This window comes from Sylvia atricapilla, chromosome 3 (assembly GCF_009819655.1).
Source record: "Sylvia atricapilla isolate bSylAtr1 chromosome 3, bSylAtr1.pri, whole genome shotgun sequence".
NCBI lineage: Eukaryota > Metazoa > Chordata > Aves > Passeriformes > Sylviidae > Sylvia > Sylvia atricapilla.
The window spans coordinates 77,461,517-77,482,982 of NC_089142.1; the positions used below are offsets into that span (position 1 = coordinate 77,461,517).

Sequence of the window (21,466 nt, forward strand, 5' to 3'; positions counted from 1 at the left end):
GCCGTCATCCTAGTCTGGAAACCAATGCTTGTGCAGCGCTTGTTTTTCTTGAGTTTACAACAGTAAAGAGAATTTCTTTTTTTAATACTTTTTTATCTCCACAGATTTACTATTGCTACTGGTTGTGCTGGAAAACAAACCTGCAGGATACAAACCTGGGCAGGCATCATGTAGTTCCAGTGCAGTTTACAGTCAAATTACCACAGAGGAGTGCAGCTGTCAGTTGTATGTTAGGGAAGTCTATGAAATCACTCTTATAACGTGTTGAAGGGTGCAATAACTTGAATTTTGTAGGACATCTTATAACTGGGTGGCTTTAAGTCAGAGTGTGTACTACATACACACACACATGCCCAGCCTTGTTGCTGTGGGGAAATGGGATAAGAAGACTAACATGTGTGCCAGCCTTTCAGGTTTGAGTTTTGTGCTTTATTTTTCTCTCTTTTTCCAGATGAGCACTGTCTTCTTTCAATAATTTAATGGTTCTGGGAAATGCAACTTCAACCCAGACCATTATAGATTCAGGTGCTGGATCCTACCGTAGCAAACTGCCAATTTGGAGATTGCTGTTCAGAATATTTAATCTTAACATGTACAGCTTTCTAACCAGAGAAAAGTATCACACCCACCTACATCCACAGGCACACACACACAAAACTAAAATGTTTATTGCATGCTAATGTTACCATAATCAGTGCTGGAAAAGATGACCCTTCTCCATTGTGGTGTAACCAGACAAACAGTGTCTTAGAATTCCTTCAGTCTCAGCCAGCTGCTGCCTATTTGAAGGATCCCCAGCCTGGGAACCGGTATCACTGTGCTGAACACCAATACGTTCACTGTAGCAATGTAAACATGGCCAAAATTCAAAGCCCCAGGTGCGCAAAGAATTTCAGTATAGAGGACTTTGTGAGAGATTTTTGTTTGAGATTTAATCAACACGCACACCTACTTCTTTCCTTAAGCGATCATTACAAGCCTTGGGAAAGGAGTGTTATTGAACAAACTTGGATGCTTGGCTTCTGTCCTCACCATTGTTGTTGCTGGCAGACATACCAAAATGATGCAGTGCATTTAAAGAAGGCCAAATATATCCTCACTGGCATGTAGAGGAAGTTTCCACCGAAGTCATACAAAAGAAAACACTGTGGCTGTGGCTGCTGTGGCTGTGCAATGTTCATCCAAATGGCTTACTCGTGAGAAAATAAATAGTGCTTTGTAACACCTTTCAGCTAAGAAAACAGGGCAACGGTTGGGTTTAAAAGGATGAGGTATGGGAACACTCTGTATGGCCAAATGTGGTCTGTGACAGTCCATCAACACTTGCTGTAGTCGTCATCTTTACTTTTCTGTGCTTCAGGGTGAGCAATCAGCTATCCTGTAAGCAGAAGAAAATAAGCATTTACATGCTGGCAGAGATGGTCAATAAAAGAGTGAGGCTTTGGAAGTACAAACTTTATGGATGACAGCAACAGACATCATCAGGTCAATAACCTGCCCTGGCCTGGACCTCCTGTATTTGTCAGAATGGTAATTGTTGTGAGTCTATCATGGAGCCCTGAACTGTGCAGTGCAGGGTACAACAGCACAGAAGGTGTCCAGGTATCCACCAGGCTATTTTAATGGTTTTCAAAATGAAAAGTACCCAGCTCCTAAAATACATATACTGACACCAAAACCCAAACTGAAATAGTAAATGTGTACTGCAGTGTGGAGAACAGGATCTATGGATGATTTAGCATTCTTCTGAAAGCAAATCTTGTGCAAGAAGCAGTGACAAATTTGAATGAAAAAGCATCCCGAAATCCATCAAATAACCTTATGATACTCCAAATTGTAGGAGATTTTAAACTTTCTTAGCTTTTTCTGGAACTCACCTCAGATTCTTGTCTTTCTGGGAGGGTTTCCACTCCATTGTGATCCTGTATATCTTGTGGGGCTTCAGCTTCTAGCTCTATGTCAGCCTGCATGCTGGGCTTTTCATTCTCCCACTTTGCGAAGCCTTTGTTCTTCCCAGCTTTTCCATGGAATTTGGACTTCATTTTGGGGAAAGTATGGGAACCTGAATCGTTCCAGCCTGGCTCATGCCAGAGTGGTTCTGTCTGCGTTGCTTGGCTGGTGGTCACCCGCTGCAGCCGCACGGAAATTTTCCGTGAAGAGCCAGTGACAAGGGTGATAGCTCTGCCGTCAAGCTCCTGGTGTTCTGCAGCAACACTGGGAAATTCAAATACTTCGTCTTGGACTGAAAGAGAGGGTGGAATTGTTTTGTTTAAGTGTTCTGCTTCAGGGTCTTCACAGAAAGGTAACAAGCCTGCAGGAAGGTGGGGCGGTAACCCCTTACATGAAGCGGTGCTATAATTATCAATATCCATATGCTGCTTGGAAACTGTTTCTGACATTGTGTGCACAGATTTTATTGTCTCACCATCTGCATGCTCAGAGGGTAAGGCAGGGCTAGAATTGTGTCCTATGTCTTGTTGCTCCTAAGTGACAAAAATGGAGACGTACAATTTCATTTCTTTTCAGCTGGGATGGGGGTGCCAGTAAGGAGGGTACTGAGCCTTAGACAGGACACTAAGGCCATAACCGGAGAAAAGGATGTTGTAATCTGAGGACTGAGCACAAACCATAGCACAGTGAAAAGGACAGGTGCTGCTCTGTGTGTTGATAAAAAGGAAAAATTAAAAATGGCAGCAAGGACACTGGCCATTAGAGAGGATTCCAGGAATGGTTTAAAACAGGAGGAAAACTGCTCTCACCTGGAGGCAAAGATGGACTGCTAGGCAGAGACCCATGGTTGCTGCCTACTGAAGTTCCTCTGGAAAATTTCCTGCATGCCAGCACAAGCAGGTCTCTGCATTGCTTGTGACAGTTGGCACCGCAATCTGTAAAGAAAGAAATTAAGTCATCAAATGGAAAGCCACAAGTATCTGGTAGTCCCTCAGGGCTATTAGCAGACAGATACCAAGAAAGGACTTTGAAGGAACAAAAAGTTTGACAGAAGGTGTGAAGGGCTTTACAGAAATGGATAATTTGGTGTCAAGGGCATTAGAAAAAAATGGACCATTTCCATGACAGTCATTGATAGGAAAAGGGCAGCAGAATACAAGAGGGAACGTGATATTTTAATCATAAAATACTCTAAAGGAAGAGAGATGGAATGATATGATCCTGTGTATGCCATGCATAAAACTTCTGTTCTACTGCATGAGTCCCTCCAAGAGGAGTGGTTATTTCTTTGGTTGGCTTTTATTTGACCCAGCAGGGCCCATTACAGTAAACAGGTTTGGTTAGAAGACACCAGAGCATCCATACCCGGAGTGTCTGGAAGACCTGCTGGAGGTCAGTGTAGACTACTCTAGGTTAAAACTAGTCTAAGTAGCTCAGTAAGCAACATTAGCACATGAATGAACTCTGTGGAAGTGTATCATCCACCCAGGCAAGACTTTTTGAATACTTGCGCTCCAAGCCTCTGCTGGGATTTAAATCACTGTGGATGCATCATCACTAGGTACATTTATCTGAATAAATGGCTGGAGGTGGGTCCAGTGGCTGGAGTAGGGATCTTATCTGCAAAAAAGGGCTGAAGGGTGGAGGATGTGCCCCAAACACAAGCTCTCTCTCTCTCTCTCTCTGTATCCTTTTCCATTGTTCGAAAATTCCCATCTCCCTTGTTTCTCTGTTGCTGCTCCATAGCCCAACATTTTAACATTTTGTTCTAGGTGAGCATTGTCAAGGTGCTGCATTTATGACTCTGCTGTAAGAAGCACTCTGCTCAGGGCAGCAGTGCTGGCATGATGGGTAAGAGTTCTGGTCTCTGCCCACACCTTGTTCATACGATTAATGCAGCAGTACATGCCCAGCTCTGGTTTTCTCTGCCTTGAAGGTAACACACCCCCTCAGACACACAAAAGGTTTGTCTTGAAGTGCAGGATTCCTTCCATCACTTGCAGACCACACAGCCTAGCTTTTATCTCCTTACTCTCAGTGCTGGGGTAAGTTGCAGGCCTGAAAGGAGGAACTCCCTTCCTCCCCCTGCTGTGTTACAGGTTCAAACAGAGGATCAAAGACAGAGCTCAGCCCTAATGCTGTCACACTGCAGTGATGCTGGAACACAGAGCAGCTGGCAGCTGCTGCAACAAAAGCAGCACCCTCACGCTTGTTGGCCACTGCAGGACCTGAGCAAGCAGCTCTGCTCTCCTACTTTCATGCTTCATCGCCTGTAACTTTGACTTTACAGAACCACTTTTGCTCAGTCTCCACCGGGCCACTGCTACAGGCAGTGATGCAGGACAGAAGATCAACTTTCAGATCTCAGATTGAGTTTACAGGTTGGTGTGGCAAAACTTTACCTTCCTTTTCTCATCCTACCAGTAACACTTTGGACTGCAACCAGCCCTTTCAAAGCTTCTAAGATGACAGCAGTCAGGAATATCTGAATTACTTGTGTTGATTTAGCCACGGACATTTGCCCCATCCCACTCTGAGGAAGAGGTTTGTGGCTGGAGAGAGACAGAAGTAAGGTGTATCCTAAAAAAAATTACTGTGAATTCTTTATCCTTGTTCTTGGACTCTCTGCAAGACCAAGGGAAAAGAGTACAAATGTGAATGTTCTCCTGTGAATAACTGAGATGCAGCTATAGCTATGAAAATCAACAGAGCCCTTCATCCAGAGTTGGGCTGCTTGAGAAATAAATATGTCCAGGATTCTAAACCCAATGAGGACCATTACAATGCCTTTTTTGGTCTGACCTGCTTAATATGGTGTAAGTACTGCGCAAGAAATTAAGTATTTTATGAAGGCCAAGGAGAGGCATGTAAGAGTTCTAGGATTTTTTTATAAGCTGAATGTCTGAAGAAGATCTTGCAAAGAGATCTGCTGAGCAGTTTAGGAATTAAATATTTCTCTATTTCTAGCTCAGCCACTATTAAATTTCAAGTAGGTTTCCCTACAGGCACATGGACATACATGACAAACTGTTGCCAGCAGACGTTTTCCTGACCTGAGTCTCAGGGGATATATTTCAGGACGTCTCCGTGTTAGGATAAGAACACTTGGTTTTCCAATTTACAAGGTTTTCACTGGTAGAAAGTGACATCTCAAGGAGTCAGGAGCAGCTTTGGACCTTTATCTCACAGAATCTGTGCTTTCCTTTGGGTGGTATTTTCTCTAATGCAGTGAAACTTCACAGGGTACCAGCAGTCATTGCTCATGGACAGTACCAAGTGTAGATGCAAGAGGTGTTTGAGCAAATGCCATTTTTGTTAAAGGTATTATGACTGACTTGTACTAAACCCCACCCCCCATAGCTTGAAAAAAATCCTTGTAATATTTATTTACCTTTGCATTTGTAGCCTTGTTTGATTATACCCCAGAGCTGCAAAGAAAGACAAAAGAACGTCAAGGAACCAGAAAAGAAAGCTGGAAGGAAAACAAGGTCACAATGAGGAAGTACCAATGGCTACAAAAGCACAAACAGGATACAACTGCTCTTAACACCCTTCCTGTCAGGCAGACCTCCCCCTCTAATTGTGATAAGACTTGTGTGGCTTCTCCCTTACTTCTGCTACTTACTCGTAGTAATGGGACAACCAGAGAAGGAGAGATACAGATGACATTTGCTTCCAGGAATGGGTTAAAATGTGCTATCATATCAAGCTTAGTGAAAACAGCAGAGTGTGCTTCTAGGCTCCCTTAATGTTATCTGCAGGAGAATTTCCTGCGCACATCCATTCTCCAGATACATCACTGGCCCATCATGTTCAAACACAGCAGAAGAAAACACCACTGCAGATAAAAACTATGTTCTTGGTTCCCATACTGGTTCCCAGCATACCTAGACATAGCAATCTGATTTGTGCATCTGCCTTTCCCAATTTAAAAAAAAAAAAAAAAAAACAAAAAAACCATAAACAAATGAAGAATGAAACAGGCAGAAAAGCCACTAAATTCCATCTTTGCCTTCCCTCAGAAACTGTTCTTGTCGATACACACTTGCAACTACCAAACACTAAACATCCAAGGGCCAGTGTGTGTGGTCCCACTTTTGGGAAGCTTTCATTTCCAAGTAACCAGGATTGCTTGGAAACAGGGAAACTCCCTAGCAAATTGTTTTCTATGTACTCAAAAGCACTGTGTCTACAACCATGGCATTATAAAAACAAGCACTTCCAGTCTTGAGAGGCAGTGAGAGAAAGGGGCAGTTTTAAACTCTAGAATGAAAGGAAAAAACCGGGGAGCTCTGGAGTTTGTTTTTCCTGAACTCATTCAGCAGGGAGTGTGAGCACATCCAGGCAGCTGTGTGCAGCTCCTCACCAGATTGATAAGTACCCCTGCACAGAGAGCAGGGGGTGAATATGGTCATTAAAGAAAGGTTCAAAAGGAAGAGATCAAGATCATTCACAATACAAAGGAAAGAGGAAAATAAACAGAATGGAAAGATTCTGGGTGAGGAAAAGAGACACCTCACACACTGCACAAAAGAAAAAACTAGCGAAAACGGGGGTCTGGAGAGAGCAAAAATAGATTAGCCAAAGTAGAAGAATGGTGAACAAAAGCAAAAGGACAACAGTGGAAGCTGGGTCCATAGAAGGCCTGTGGCTTATTCTTTTCTTGCTAATGCCATATATGTGCACAGTGAACACAGTTGCTGTGCTCAGGCAGCAAAAGGGGAGCATGCCAGTCCCTCTTGAAAGAGCAACAATGACCTGTTTTCCCAGATCTCTTTTTTACAGGATCACTGTAAGAGACATGGATTGTTACTTATTTCATTTAAGCTCTAATCTGTTCCCACTGGAGACCTCTCTCCCCACTCTTCATCTTCTTATCTCTGGCCCTTCCTTCACTCAAAGTTGGCACCACGGTTGTGGTGACACACCGTAGTGAAAGCTTAGCTGAAGGGTTGTGTCATGAATTCTGACCTAAAGCTTTGAATGTGTCTGACACAGCTTTGCTGCAAAGCTGGCTTGAGCCAGCTCCAAGGTAAGAGGATCTGTGCAAACTCAGATTATAAAGCTTAGCAGGACGGGCGGTCACCTACCCTGCCACGTGGTGCAACTCAAGCTTTGGGACGGAACTGCCACTGGCCATGGGCATATCAACTTTGTGCTGCTTAATGGCATTAGGTCTTAGCTTGACCTTCAGAGTTGGTATCGTTTTAATAACTGTGTGCATTGCCCTGTCATGTCAATCCATCCTGCTGCATGGTCAGTGCACATTATTTTGACTGTGAATCAGTGCATCAGTTTGAAATTAGGTTTCCACCCATGGATGAGTAGCACTGAAAAGCAGAACAAATATGCAGCAGATTCTGTAGTTGGTTCCTGTCCTCTCAGTCCAACTCATCCACAGAACAATGCCAATGACTTCAGTGAGCTGACAGGAAAAATGACCTTATTTCCATTTCCTGTACAACCCCTTACTCATTTGTATTCCTGCACTGGATGTAATCAGGGAGATGTGAAAAAAATCTAACAATGGCCAACTAGAAAATAGATGCAGGAGGAAAATATCTGCAGGAGAGGACATTTCAGGGCAGTCCTTGGGCCTTGCTTTGCTGTGGAAGCTTTCCAAACACGCACTGAGTGTCACGAACGCAATGACGTCTTCTCAAGGCAGCCTGGAACAAAAGGCTCAGGCTGGTGGCTGTCCCTCCCCACGGGCCTGCTGGAGCTGTCAGTTCCAGACCCACCATCACCCTCCCACGTCAGCACTGACCATGTCACCTCCAGAGCTCTCGCAGCCCTGGCGGAAATAGGCAGAATTCCTGCTTCCTCATGGCATTAATCAGTGCAGTGGTTGCGATACGGGCTTCAAACATCCAAACAAAACTGACACTAAAACGTCAGTGACAAATGGCAGCACGGAGCAGACAGGAGTGCCAGAGCGGGTCTGAAAGGAGGCACATTTCTGCGCTCCGCTGTTCTGTTGTTGTTACTTTCAACCGTGAAGAAATATTGCTTAGTGGAAAAGATCATGGAATAAAGTTACTGCCAAGTGCAGAGGCAGGTCTGTTCTGGAGAGCAAGGACAGGGTCTGAGCTTACAGCCTGTTATGTGAGCCACTCACAAACAGAGGCCATGGCCCTCTGCCCTTACTGCTTTAGCTGTCTAAATGTGGACATTTGATTTCAGCAAAGTGTGTCCATTAAAGTAACTTCCATATCATAGTAATTCTTTATCTTTTACTATATTTGGTTAGAAGTGGAACACTTAGAGAAGGTTTACAAGCAACACAAATGTCCATAAGACCAGTTCTTTCCCAGATATGTAGAGAGCACTTTAATAAGTGACATCTGGTAAGTTATGGCTGAGACTAAAAGCAAATTTAAAAAGACCCCCAAGTAATGAATTCTAAAAATTCTTGTAGTACAGAACTGCTGGAAGCACTTTTGCTTTCTTTACCGAATTAGAAGACCTGTTAATTCAATAGAGAGAAAATTAGGGCTGTTACAGCCATTCAGAGAATTATGAATATATCTATGTTGTCATGTGCCATTTCCTGAGAAAGAACAGCTTTTGCCTCATCTACATCCTCTGCTCCAGACATCTATTTTCCCTTGAGCCTGTTTACATGGGAAATCAAGCCAAATTAAAGAACTTAAGATAAACCAAATAAGACCATTCATTTAGTCTCTAACATCCTTTAGCTAATGTAATTTTGTTCCCCCCTCAAATTCTTACAAATAAAATTTTTACGAATGCCAGTTTTCAGAAACCACTAAATCAAAACTGGATAGCACAGCTACAACATGAGTAAATGTTTTGTGCTTCTGAATGCCATGAGATATTATTTGGCCAAGAGATTTTAACAATGTACGGAGCCAGTTCCACCCCATATACATAAAAGCCTAAAAGTTGTTTTTAAGACATACTATTATTAAAATCATACTTACAAATCCTGCACAGTGCTCGCAGAAAGTTGGTTTAAGATAGGTCATTTCCTGAAAGTTATGAATAAACCCTGGTCCCATTTTACACTGAAACTGTGATTTTGCTCTCAGAAAGTAAGCCATCATTTCTTCTTTGCTTATAAGACCATCTCTGTAAGGGAAATAAAAAGTGGAGTAGATCTGTCACTGCTCATGGCACTGAAAATCTTGGCGTTTTCTCATTGCAGAAAGCATGCAGCACACAAAGCGCATCCTTTGAAAGAGCTGCGACAGTCCTAGAAGGAAAAAACTTTAAAGCCCTTGTGGTTCTTTTCTTTCTTTAAACTGTCACACTGAACTTACAGCATGAACATTGTTGTCTCACCTGTTAGAGGTGTGAGAGCACAGACCAGGCCACTAAATGAAGGAACTTTACTTGCTGCTCGGACAGAACAAGTGTCTGTGCCTCTGGCTGGCCACCAGCCTTCACAGCCAAGGAGATTCTGGACAAGAAGAATTATCAAGCCCAGCTGGCTAGGGAATTTATGTTATATATACCTTCTAGAATATTTGTTACTCCCTCTCTGCTACATGCACTCATTTCCCCTGTGCTGTACAGAACTTATTTGTTTCATCAGTCTGATGCCTGGTCTGGATAGGGTATCTCCACTGTAGTTTCACAGTACTTAAAGCTTTTGACTCAGTCCCAGCAGGAATTTGTCATTAAGTTATTACATAAATGACTTTTAAAGTATCAGGTAAAGCAGGACTCCAATCTGGGACTTAAAGAACTGACTAGAGTATAGGATTTTAAATGATAACAGAATTCAGCTTTCAGTAATCTTGTCAGGCACAAGAAACTTGGGAGACATTATTTCTTCAATACTAGTATTTTCTGAATTTTTAAATTGAGGAAAAGGGAAAAAGAAACACCACAAAGAAATCTCCAAGCTTACTGATCTTTGTCCAGCACACAGAAAGAGTCCAAGAAGGGGAAATTGGCAGCTATACTTTCAAAGTCTTCCTGAGATATATAACCATCGTGGTCGTGATCGTAGTTCCTAAAGACAGACTGGGGGAAAAAAAAGAAATAAATTATTGTACTATCATCTAGCCTATTCTGAATCTATACCAGCCTCTTCAACATTTTAATTACACCTAACCTAATGTTCTATCCAGCTATTCAGATAGTCTGCTGCATCTGCATTATAATTAGGAAGGTTGTATTCCTTTTAATTTTGCTTCGTATTTTGATGTGCATATTATTGGACTCTATGGAAAAAATGGCTAATTTTAAAAGAAAACTTGACATCAGCATTTATCTAGTGATGATCCTCCACACCTCTACACACATAATTATTCCTGTTTTACTTTTCTTCTTTGTTGGAAATATTACTAAAATTCTGCCTCAGATGATGACATATTCCCTTTGCTTCATTAAGTATACTTTTTAATCATAAAAAAAAGAAGAAATAAAACAAAAACAACAGCAGCCTTCCCACGAGCATTTCAGATGGTTTTGGCTTCGTTTCTCTTTTAGGTGGTGACCACTACTCTGCCACAGTATTGTTTCAATCTATTTTGTGTACGAATATTTTGACAGCCTAATCATGAGCAATTTGTGTCTAACAACCATCCTCTTCCATCAGCCCATCCCAATCCACCACTAAGTAAAAACAGACATGGGAACAAATTTAAAGGGTCACATGCACTGATGGATGCCCTCCTTAGCTGCTAAGGAGTTACTGTATTGTCTTCCTGTTGGAAGAGATGTGCAAGGGGTGTTAAAGCTATATGCAGTGGTGGTGGGAAAAACATGAATGTCAAAGTCAACGTGACTGTCTGAGAGGCACATAGTGAAGTACAGACTCCTTCATTAAATTAAAATTTTGTTGATAAAGACACTAAATTGATATACCAAGACCCCTGAAGGGCATCTGTATTGTCCTTGTTTTAACAAGAACCTGATGAAACCCATTTCTATCAAATGACTGTAGCCAATGACTGGCAGACTTCAAAACAACATCATAAAGAAGGAACAAAAACACAGACCCAAGTAGTATTCAACACTTTTTGTACTAAAAACAATGGCTAAAAGCACAACCCAAAGCAATAAGTAAAAAACAAATATTGGCAAAGTGAAAACAGCTGTACAGAGTGATGTGAGCATTTTAGTAAGCTGTATCCATAAAAGCCCAAATCATATTTTAATCCTGTGAAACTCTAGATCATATGTCTTGAACCAGGCCAAAATTGTGGAATGGGGAATTTCAACTCTCTCAACTATAGGAACAAACATAACCCCCCACCCAGCACATTCTGGAACGATTAAGGAATTGTGACAGACTTTCTAATTAACAAGTTATCAAAGAGAGGTTTGGATGTGGAGTCATTTTTATCAACACATACGGCACTAACAAAAGCAATTCAGGAAGGAGTATGTGCATTTCTGGCATCCCACAGCAGAAGAAAAATGAAACTTTTTTAAAAAAGGGTATGTACAAAAAAGTAAACTACAAGATATATTTGAAGTCTGGGTGAGAGGACTGAAGAGTTTGTTTAGGTTATCTTAACAATATATATCAAATTAGTGATCTGTAACACAAAGTCAGAATTTAATTGTTTCTCCCAGAGTTAGTTATTAATTTGTAGAAAGCAGGAAGAAACGTTCAGTCTCTCCAAAGGAATCTAGAGGTGTTTAGCTTTGTTTAGATCACCTAGCACAACACATCACCTTCTAAACTGAAGCTAGAAGATCCCAGCTATAATTCTGTGTTGACCTCACGTCCACATTTTTAAAGTGACACCAAGATAATGCCATCTTTACCATACATAACATGCTCTGGAAAGTAAAATAACAGCAAGTTGAAAACCAGAAATAGAGTTTACAGAAAAGTTTATTGGACCTATTAATGTATGAGACCTTGTTTCTGAGTTGCTTTCCTTTCAGCTGTCTGTTACCAGACATGAACTGTGTGGCTAGAGCTCCAAAAACTAAACTTTGCCCTCTAAATTTATATTTGCTAGACAAACCTATTAAACAGCAGTTAGGTTTTGGATGCTTCTGAAAGTCTGCTCCTTTTCCACCCAGAAACCTATTTACTAATCCTATTGCTGATTGCAGGAATAAAATAAGCATTTCTGAACATAGCAGTAACAGATTGAATTTGCTATGGCATGTCTGAAATTCACCCCAACCATAACAGTCCCATCATAAGCTCGAAATTAATTATAATGATGAAAATATCAAATCTATCATTCTTTTAGACCAGTGTAATGTTCCAGATACTTACATCCACCAGTTTCCGTATGTGCTTGTTGATGACTGTAGGGTCAGGCTTAGGTACCACTCCAGATGCCCACTCCAGTGGCACTACTGGCTTGTTGGGGGTGGTTGGGGAGGTAGGCTGCTGAGAAATGGAGCAGAACACAAGGATTCTCAAATCTGAATTAACAAGTTGAATTTCCTGTTATAAAAAAGCAGCTCAAAATGTCACATCTACAACTGCAAACTACTGGGGACTTGTGCTGTAAAAACGTGCTCAGCAAAACGTCAGGCAAGGTTTTAAAGGGCTGGTTGTCCTCACTAACAGCTTCAGTCAGGCTTTCTGTGGCACCCTGCAGCTATACTGCCACCACCCAGGGAGCTCAGAAGCAAACCCAGGCTGTCTTTCCTCATGGACATCTCCAGAGGGTTCAACAGCGATGTGACTTCAAGGAACAGGGAAGGAAGGAGGGTCTGTAGGGTTTGTGAACACAGTGGGCATCAGAAAGAGGTAAGCCCAGAAACCTGTTTTTCTCCTCAGTAAAACCTCTGAGGAGATCACCACAGTCTGCCCCAACTCCCTGCTGGGGACAGGGCATGCCCAGAAAGTAGGCAAGGGACTGCCACAACCTGTATAAGTTCATACTCCTGTTCTGTGTGGCACCAGCAAGACAGCAGGATGCTGACAGCAGAAGCAGGGGCAGAACTGTGCTCAGCAATCCTGCTGGTTTCCAGCTGAGATGTGCCAGGATGCACAGCTTGATTCATCTAGTCAGCTTGAGTAGAAAGGCTCTAACCTTTGACTTGCTCTGCAGATAACACCAGCCAGACTACTTTATTTTAAAAATGTCTTGGTCTTGACAAAACAGTAGCTGATAGCTCACTGGATGCACAGAGCTCACAGCCCAACTCCCTCCACACCACTACAGTGCTTTGGGAGAAACTCTGGAATGCAGCTCAGGTTCTTCAAGTAGAAAATATAGGACAAACCTGAATACATTTTCAGCTAAGGATTCAAAAATAACAAGTTAGCATGAAAAACACTGCAAGACAAACTGGCCTTTCCCAGCATCTGCCACTGGACATCTAGCAGGCGAAGCAGCGCCAAGCAGAAAAAATTCAGTGTGTTTTGGATCAGAAGGGAGAGGGTTCACAATCTCAGAAGGCTCCTGTGTTAGCTGATGAGCAAAGAATCTGGGTCTCATGTGTCTCCCTCTGAACTGGTGTGACTTGAAAGTGAGACAATTAAAACACATACAGATGTTACAGGTATCATTGTGTATAACAGTGGTGTTGTAAATTTTGACATCCAGATGAGAAATGATCACAGGTTCATATTTTACTGTGTTTGATTGGAAAAGAAAAAAAAAGATTTGTTAGTGGGCTGCTTTATTAATTTGTCTTTTCCTTTTTCAACTGTTGGAATGGCTTTTATCAATGCCTTGATAAATTTTGACCCATACAAATGTGCACAAGTTTGGGAGGAAAACACCCTGATATCAACAAGATTCAATTTCCATAAGAAGGAAGTGAACCTGGACATCCAGCTCTATCTGCCAAAAGCACTGACTCAAAGCATCTGTATTAAAAGTGTCAGTGTGGTGCTAGATTTCCTCATGGGGAGCTTTTAACATCTGCTGGTCTGAGTGCACAGCGGCAGAAAGAGACTGAAGCCATTGGAGCCTTTTCTCCTCCTTCTGGGCTATTCCATTTGAAGCCTCATTCAAATTTTATGTTTTTTTGACAAGTTGCAATGAAATCCTCATGTTACTCACCACTAGCCAAAGGGAAATATTTGGTCCTTCTATTGCACTCATAGACTCAAATGAACAACCATGATTTTATTTGTGTATTTGAAATGCATGATATGAGGAAAGGTGCTAACTGCCTGTCCAGATACTACCAAGCTGAATTCATTAAATGTTCCATAACACTCTTTCTGGTCATGCAGCTTGTGATTCAGACTGTATCTCCCATTTATTTCACCAGCACTAGGACCATGGTATTGTAGACTGAGAAAGCGTTTTCAGATGTTTGCAAACATCTCTATATTTTGGTATTGAAATGAATTCTATGGAAAAACAAAAAAAAAAATCACTTAAGTGCATCATCAGTGACATAATTGTACCTGGCAGAGTTGTCCTCTAGATAACAGCTGCATTAGTAAAAACTCCCAACAACAAGATCACTAATGGGTGTGGAAAAGCAGGACACTTTGACAAGGAGGTGCTGTACTGCAGCTGGTGGTCATTCCTCAGTGGTTTGTCAGGCTGCTGCACTGAGTCTCCTCCCAGCTTCAGCAGAAGGAAAGGCTTGCTCAAGTCCCTGTTGACAGCAGACTCCTATGCTAAAAGATCACCTCCTACTTTTGCCTCAGAAATGATTGCAGCAGCATGAGGCATTTCCTCCATGGTGCACCTGCATGGGAGGGCTACCCATATAACAATAAAGTGTGGAGTAGTTGGAATGACATAACTATGCTGCCACGTTGCCTTTGACAATATTTTCCACATACAAGAGCCCTACAGATTCTTCCCCCTCTATTAGGGCCTGTGTGCTTTGGCACTCCATCAAAGAGAAGCAAGCTCCAAATAGTCCAGCTTCTGTCGATTCAGCTGCAGCTTTTTACCCATCAGGGTGCTGCAATAGCTCAATGTCACTGGCTGTTCATTGATCCTTATGCAGAAGTCTCCCACAACTGCTGGGCACTGTTAAAGTTCACAGCTTTGTTTATATTGCTTTTGTCCTGCTTATAGCTCAGGCTGGAGATCAAAGCAGCAATGTGATAATTTTCTTCATTTACAGTAGCAATCCGTTAGTCCTTCCACAGCATAGGGCTGTAACATTTCAACTCTGCTGGCAGTAATGAGAGCATGAGGCACCCAGAATGACTGAAATGAACAGCAACTGTTGTGGCCAAATTGTATGCAACAAGGACTGGAAACTCAGTAAAGAAATTTCAAATGTTGAAGCTGAGCTAGTGTTGGCTGTGGAAATACCCATTAGTTTCCTTATCATTGCTCCTAAGACATAGCTGGGAGCACACACATGTAGTCCTCAAACTGGTCTCTAAGAGTGATTAACAATTTTATACCCCAGAGAAGCCTTATACTTGGAAATTAAAGGGTTTTGCTTCCTCGCTTGCTTTTAAGAATGCTTCAAACTTTGAAAAGCACTGAAACGCATCATCTCGGGCTCCTGGACCCTGCTCTCACCTCCTGTGAAGCATTTCCAGCCACCCTCAGCTTCTGCTGCTGTCAGACTTCAGAGGGCTCAGTCTGAGAGCATCACAGGCTGGATATGGACGGTAATAAGTATGTTAACACACTGAAGAAATGCTCAGAGGAAAGCAGAGTCCCCAGCCTTTGGCAGCAGAAGAAAGATTAATAATTGAAGTGAAATTCAACTACTAATTATGAGACTTATCTGTATCGTTCGATTTTCAAAAATAAAGAAAAATGCATGAATGCAACATTCTCTTTAGTTGCAAAAAAACAAATAAAGATTAATATCTATTCTCATCTGTTTAAACATTGCTTGATAGCTCAAGATGCAGCAAATTACACCTAAGCAAACAATTTTAGAATACTACAGTAATTATTTGCCTTGCCTTAAACAAATCTTCTAACTCAGTGTCATTCTATGTAACAGCACCAGCATCCAGAAAATCAGCTAAGGGTCACACAATAAATAATTGATATAAACTTATAAAGGATATATACCTAAAGCAGAATTTTGTTTTCCAGGACTTGCAGAGGTTTTGTTGAAAAATAATTAGCACTGAAGTCTGGCATGTTCCACTATTTACTTCTCCCAATAAGCACTAAAACCTATAATTAGTGCCTGTGTTTTCTACACAAGTATAACCCTAAAAAGCTTTATGTGCATATGAATTAGGAAACATATTAACTGCCATTTAAAAATTCAATCAACTGCTTGCAGACAAAATCAGCAAGATGTCAAAATGCAGTAAAAGATGACGTACAGATTTGGAGTTCCTTGGCTCCAGCACCAGCGAGAGCTTGTAGATATCATCCTCAGTGTGGTAGAGGTCCAGGGACAGCTGTATGTAAGAAAGAAGGGAAAAGAGTGATTTTTACATGGCTTGGACATGACAGGCTTGTAAGCTGAGATATACCTCCCACTGAAAGTAAACACAATGTTTTGCTACTCTGAGCTCAGGAACATGCCAAAGCCCCGTGCAGCTGCTGGGAAAGTGGATTTCCACGGCGTGAACAGCACCCAGGCTGGTGAGGCACACGCTGCTGCTCAGGTCAGGCACAGCCCTCACCCTGACCCCACAGGTGAGAGGGACAGCATGCTGACCTCATGCAGAGAGGGACATTGGCTCCAAAGGCCACCCCTCCACAAATCACTTTCTTCTAGCAGCTCAATGCTCATTGATCTCAGAGCAACAACCTGGTGAACGCAAAAACTTCAGGACAGTAGTCATAGAGGCGCTAGGCTGGAAGGATTTAAGATTTTTTTCTGGTTAAATTTTGTTCCTCAAGAAGGGTCAAGAAGATCAGCCCATGCAGCAAACACCTCTCTGGAAAGCCCTGGGCAGACAGAGGCCTGGGAGAGGCAGGCTGGATTTGCCACTGCTGTTGATGCAAAAAGGTGGACTGAGAGCAGTCCCAGTTTAGTCCAGCTTGGCCTCTCAGCAAGTAAGGCAAATTGCCTTCCAGCTGTTTCTAGATAACTCAAAGATTTTTCTATCATGTTCTCATTCTTTTCCCTAGAGGAATTATTGAGAAAAAAAGAAGGTACTAAAATATGCTTAAAGTAGGATGAATCTGTTTTTACTTTGGCACCTGGGGTCTTGCACTGATCAATGTCTGTAGTAAATTCCTCCTCTTTTGGAGTGTTGAAGGAGAAAGGTAATCAACACTGTAGTAATATTTTACAATGAGAGGAAACAAACATTGCATATGTCCTGTGATCATGTTCCTGCATTGACTGGCTTTGAAGAATTGACACGATTTGAAGTTATCATCCACCCTGCAAATCCCCAGTTAAGCTATGATTGAGTTAAAAGGATGTTCCCAAGCAGACAGATAGAATTACTGCTGGCTAAATGACTGTGACAGAAGGGGTTTTTTAGAGAAGCTGAAGTGCCAAGTGAGTAGCAAGCAGGACCAATGATACTGCAGAACCACCTCTAAGAACCACCCTCTTTTAGGCACGATTTTGTGCAGTGAGTAAGACACAAGTTGTGCCCTTTCCCAAGATAGGTTCCCAAAGCAAACACCTGGCTTTAGAGAAGTCTGGAGATCACATTATTCGTTTTGTCTAGCTGAAACATTGCTGATTTTTGCACTTTGAAATTAAGGGCACAGTGAAAGGCCGTGCATTCTGCAGGTTCCTTTACCCAGCCAGCATGCTGCTGTCACAGGGTTAGGTAAGAGCCTCTCATAAAGCCAAAATTGAACCAGTAAGTGCTGTAATAAATATTGTTCCTGTGGTGAGATGTTCAGTGACTGTATTGTGAGGTTCCCTAGTGGCATAAAATAAGCAGCACTCAGTTGGAGGGCATGATGTTATCAGGTCAGACTGGCAGTAAGAGCAGAATTGGTAGTCCAAAAGGTGTTGTCTGGTTCCTGTGAAAGAGCACAGTTTTCTCAGCAGGCCAGATGAACTGGGTGTGGATTTGGGAGTGGAAATATATTAGTATTTATTGAGCAAGCTTGTATCTCTCCCTCCCTGAATTATATGTCCTTATCTTAAGCAGTGGATATAACTTCATTAGGCACAATGTGTAAGCATGCATTGGACAAGGTATTGTCTAGTTCAGAACTTTCATACATTAGCACAGAAATTACAAGCACGATTACTATGCAGTTATGTAAGCATTCATTTTATATTTTATTTACAGTTTTTCTCTGATAAAGTATAATAAGAATTTTCCTAGAATAAAGTTTATAGTGAGTGGCAGTTTCTATTCTAATTTGACTATCATTGCTGACCTATTTTTTTTTTTTTCTGAGCAGTTTGGAGGGGCATTGAGAAAGGTAGGGGAGTGATCAGAAACGCATGACTTATTTTTTTTTTTTCTGAGTGGAACTTACTGAACACAATTTAGGGAGGGTGACTTTCAGTTTGATTGTTTAGGTAGTTCTTTTTCTCTTCACTAGACTGTACAAATGACTGGGACTTTCCAGTCATTTGCATATAGTCTCAGAACAGGTTAGGTAAATAGATACTGAGACACAAAAATAGTGAGAGAAAAATGATGGCACAAATAAGTTTTAACACAGTTCATATAAATACACTGTGGTCCAGTTGAGAAACTGAGATCCACTTCCAATCCACAGAAAGTGATGAAATATGTATATTCACACTGTAAAAATACCACAAAACAGTGTGGAAATATTGCACAGCAGGTAAGGTTATCCCTTAAGCAGCATCCTTACCAAATATAAGGTTTCTAATGGCAAAACTGTCATTAAAGCTCTTTTTCTTCTCTGCTGCACTGCCAAGCTTGTGTTTAGGTCCTCTTTCACTGCTTCTTAGCTCCACATTTTGGATTCCAGGGAGTGGTACAGAACCAGGTACAAAGTTCAGTGAAGGTGGAGCAAGTGTGGCCAGTAAGTCAGAAAAAGAGGAATAATCACAGACTAGGAGCAATCAGTCACTAAGAAGTGAGTCCATCTTCATGTACCATACTCTGGCTGGCTGGCAGCTGAACTGTGACACATTTACCTCGCTTGCCCATGTAACTCATTTACATACACATTTACTCATTTAGACTCAATTACACAACACAAGGCAGGAGTTGCATCCCACTCCGCTTTCACAGTCTGTGCCAGTCAGTCTGGAATGTGTCCCTGCTGTCCGTACAGCAAACATCTCCCTTGTTTGTGGCATGCTAACTTCCATGGCAAATGCTGGCTCCTTTCAGCTGCTTGTTGAAAGCTAAAATTCTGTGAGCTAGAAGCTGACTTTTGATGCTTACAAAAAGATGAGGTGGGGTGGAGGGGTATGGGGGGAAAGCAGATTTCTAAGTTTGTGTGCAGACATGTAAGGCATGAGAAGACCAACTTTCCAAAATGTTGACCATTCAGCAGCTACTTCTGAAACCAAGAGTCCTCTTGTTCTCCATGAACCCTTTTGGTCTATATGCAAAATGCATCTTTAAAATGCCTGTAAGCCCCTTGAGAAATTAGCCTGAATTTTGCTACCCACCTCTCACCCAAGCATTTAACCCAAGTTCTCACTTCACAGCTCTTATCAAAATCTCCCAAATATCCCCATTTCCAAGCCACTTGAAATATCATCTCCCTTAGAGCAAAGAGGACTCGACCACTGAGGTAGAGAAAAACCAGACCATATTCCAGCATGCCCATGGAATGCCCATTTTATCTTTTTTGTGCATGTTGTTGGACTAGCCAACCAATACCCAGTGATTTACTTGTCAAGCAAATACAGGCCAGGCACTTGCTAAGTGTGGTGTAAAAGGCAACACTGCACGGGAGGAGGCCAGGCAAAAGATTTACACATTGCTTATCAGGACAAGAGACTGACTTAAAGCTTGCCCAGGCATAAGTTGCTCAGTGGGAAAACAGCAGAAGGGAAGAAACAGTCGGGCCATCCAATTCACACACAACTGGAAAGCATTCTACACATTTACACACATTTAGTAGATTTGAAAGTGAGGTTCTCTAAATAAGGTAAAGATGGAAAAAATTTTTTACAGTTGACATTAGAGAGATAAGACGCAGCAATAAAAGGAATGATTTGTTCTTCATGCTCTGAAAACTGGAGATGATTTAGGCAGCAGGGGAGGTTAAATCTGCTAAAAGACTATTTGCACACTGCAAAGTCAACTGTTTTTAGTTGTCAGTTCTTGTCAGCTTTGGGTTGCAACCCTTTTCTTCTCCTCTTTCTCTGAAACTAGACAACAATTTAAAACTTTCTTTTCAAGAAAAAGATAGACAGAAACATTTAATCTACAATATAAGTCTATTATTACTATTTAAGAGACTAGTGTGAAAAAAATAAAAAGTATTCTTATACACAGATAAAGACAAAATCCACATACAGGAAGAAAAATGAAATTATTCATATCATGGTATGTATCAAAATTCTGGTCCAGGAACTTTTCATAGAATTTTGTTGGCTCTTCCCTTTCCAGAAGTCACCATTTTAAATCAATACTCCCACACAAACATACTTGATCCACAACTACACTTCCAGTGACTGATGTGAAGACAGAATAACCCTGGAAAGGTTTTAGACACCTGTCTACCTTATTTATAATCCTTGATCAACTCTGGAATCAACATTGCAGAATACAATTTGAATTTTTATGATCAGATTGGCTCAACCATAACAAAGTCAGCAGAGTTATATTAGGAATGAATGGATCAGAGTATCATAAGTGAGAAAGCATCCATCATGTACTCAATTACTTCTCCCAGTAAATGGAGTACACTGAAAGAAATACAAAAATACAAATAAAATCCCTGTCATTTTGCTGAAAACACAGAAAACAAGGAAAATATTTTTTAAAAAATGAAAAGCAGATATGCTATGTGAGCTCAGGATGATAAAATGATGAATATATGAAGAGCTGCAAGGTCTTAAAAAAAAAAATCTTTAGCTTTCTGCTCCTTTTGGAAAACAAGCTGTCACCAAGAAGAGAGAACAGCTAATGAAAGTGATAACAGGAGTTCAGCTTCCATCTCTCACTTCACATTGTCTAATTTCTACCCTCTTGGACTCACTTTTTTAGTGCTCAGTTCCCTAAAGCCTGAGGTTCCACTTCCCCCTATTCAAAGCCAAGCCTGTTAGAAATGACCAGGAAGGGAAAGAGTGTCACAAGAAAGCAACTCTCAGTCCCTACAAAACCAAAACAATAAATATCTACCTTTACAGTTCAAAATTTTAGGTAAAGAACTGCTGCAAGGGTCAACATTTAGGGCCTGCTCTTTCCTGTTCCACTAATCAGGATTAAGACTTTTTTCCCAGGTTGTTCCACACAAGGCACAACTGAAGGTGGTTTTCCAATTTCTCCAGACTTTCCCATTACATGGGATGTAATTACAATGAAGCCATAGGTATATCCACACCACCTTGCCTTCTCCAAGCTCAGGCTCATATTTGTCAGCTTCCTCAGTGTAAAGCTCTGTATTTGATCAGTCCCAGTATAAATCCATCACATTTTTATCTACTGGATAGGAAGGGCACTGTGTCACATGGGAAGCACAGGGGAGCAAAACCAGAGTGATGCTCAAGCTGGAATTTCTCTTGTGTGTTGCTGCCAGCATGTCACCCAGTTGTTCCAGAGGAGACATGAGCCTCCATTCTAAGTAGTCAGAACTGAATTTTT

At 41.5% G+C, this 21,466-nt stretch overlaps 1 protein-coding gene across 4 annotated transcripts in view; it reads right to left on the reverse strand.

The window, feature by feature from the left end:
• Positions 1-407: 407 nt before the first annotated feature.
• RASGRP3 (RAS guanyl releasing protein 3) overlaps positions 408-21,466 on the reverse strand; it is a 58,878-nt gene continuing 37,819 nt past the window's right edge. For 3 of the 4 annotated variants that reach the window (XM_066315895.1, XM_066315898.1, XM_066315894.1), the window contains 8 exons: positions 16,121-16,198; positions 12,164-12,280; positions 9,827-9,942; positions 8,895-9,042; positions 5,342-5,378; positions 2,760-2,885; positions 1,878-2,242; positions 408-1,378 (listed from right to left, as the gene is read on the reverse strand). In XM_066315895.1, coding sequence (XP_066171992.1) covers positions 1,370-1,378; positions 1,878-2,242; positions 2,760-2,885; positions 5,342-5,378; positions 8,895-9,042; positions 9,827-9,942; positions 12,164-12,280; positions 16,121-16,198 — 996 coding nt within the window. In that variant the 3' untranslated portion in view covers positions 408-1,369. The remainder of the gene's footprint in view (positions 1,379-1,877; positions 2,243-2,759; positions 2,886-5,341; positions 5,379-8,894; positions 9,043-9,826; positions 9,943-12,163; positions 12,281-16,120; positions 16,199-21,466) is intronic. The other variant, XM_066315897.1, reaches the window with a different exon arrangement.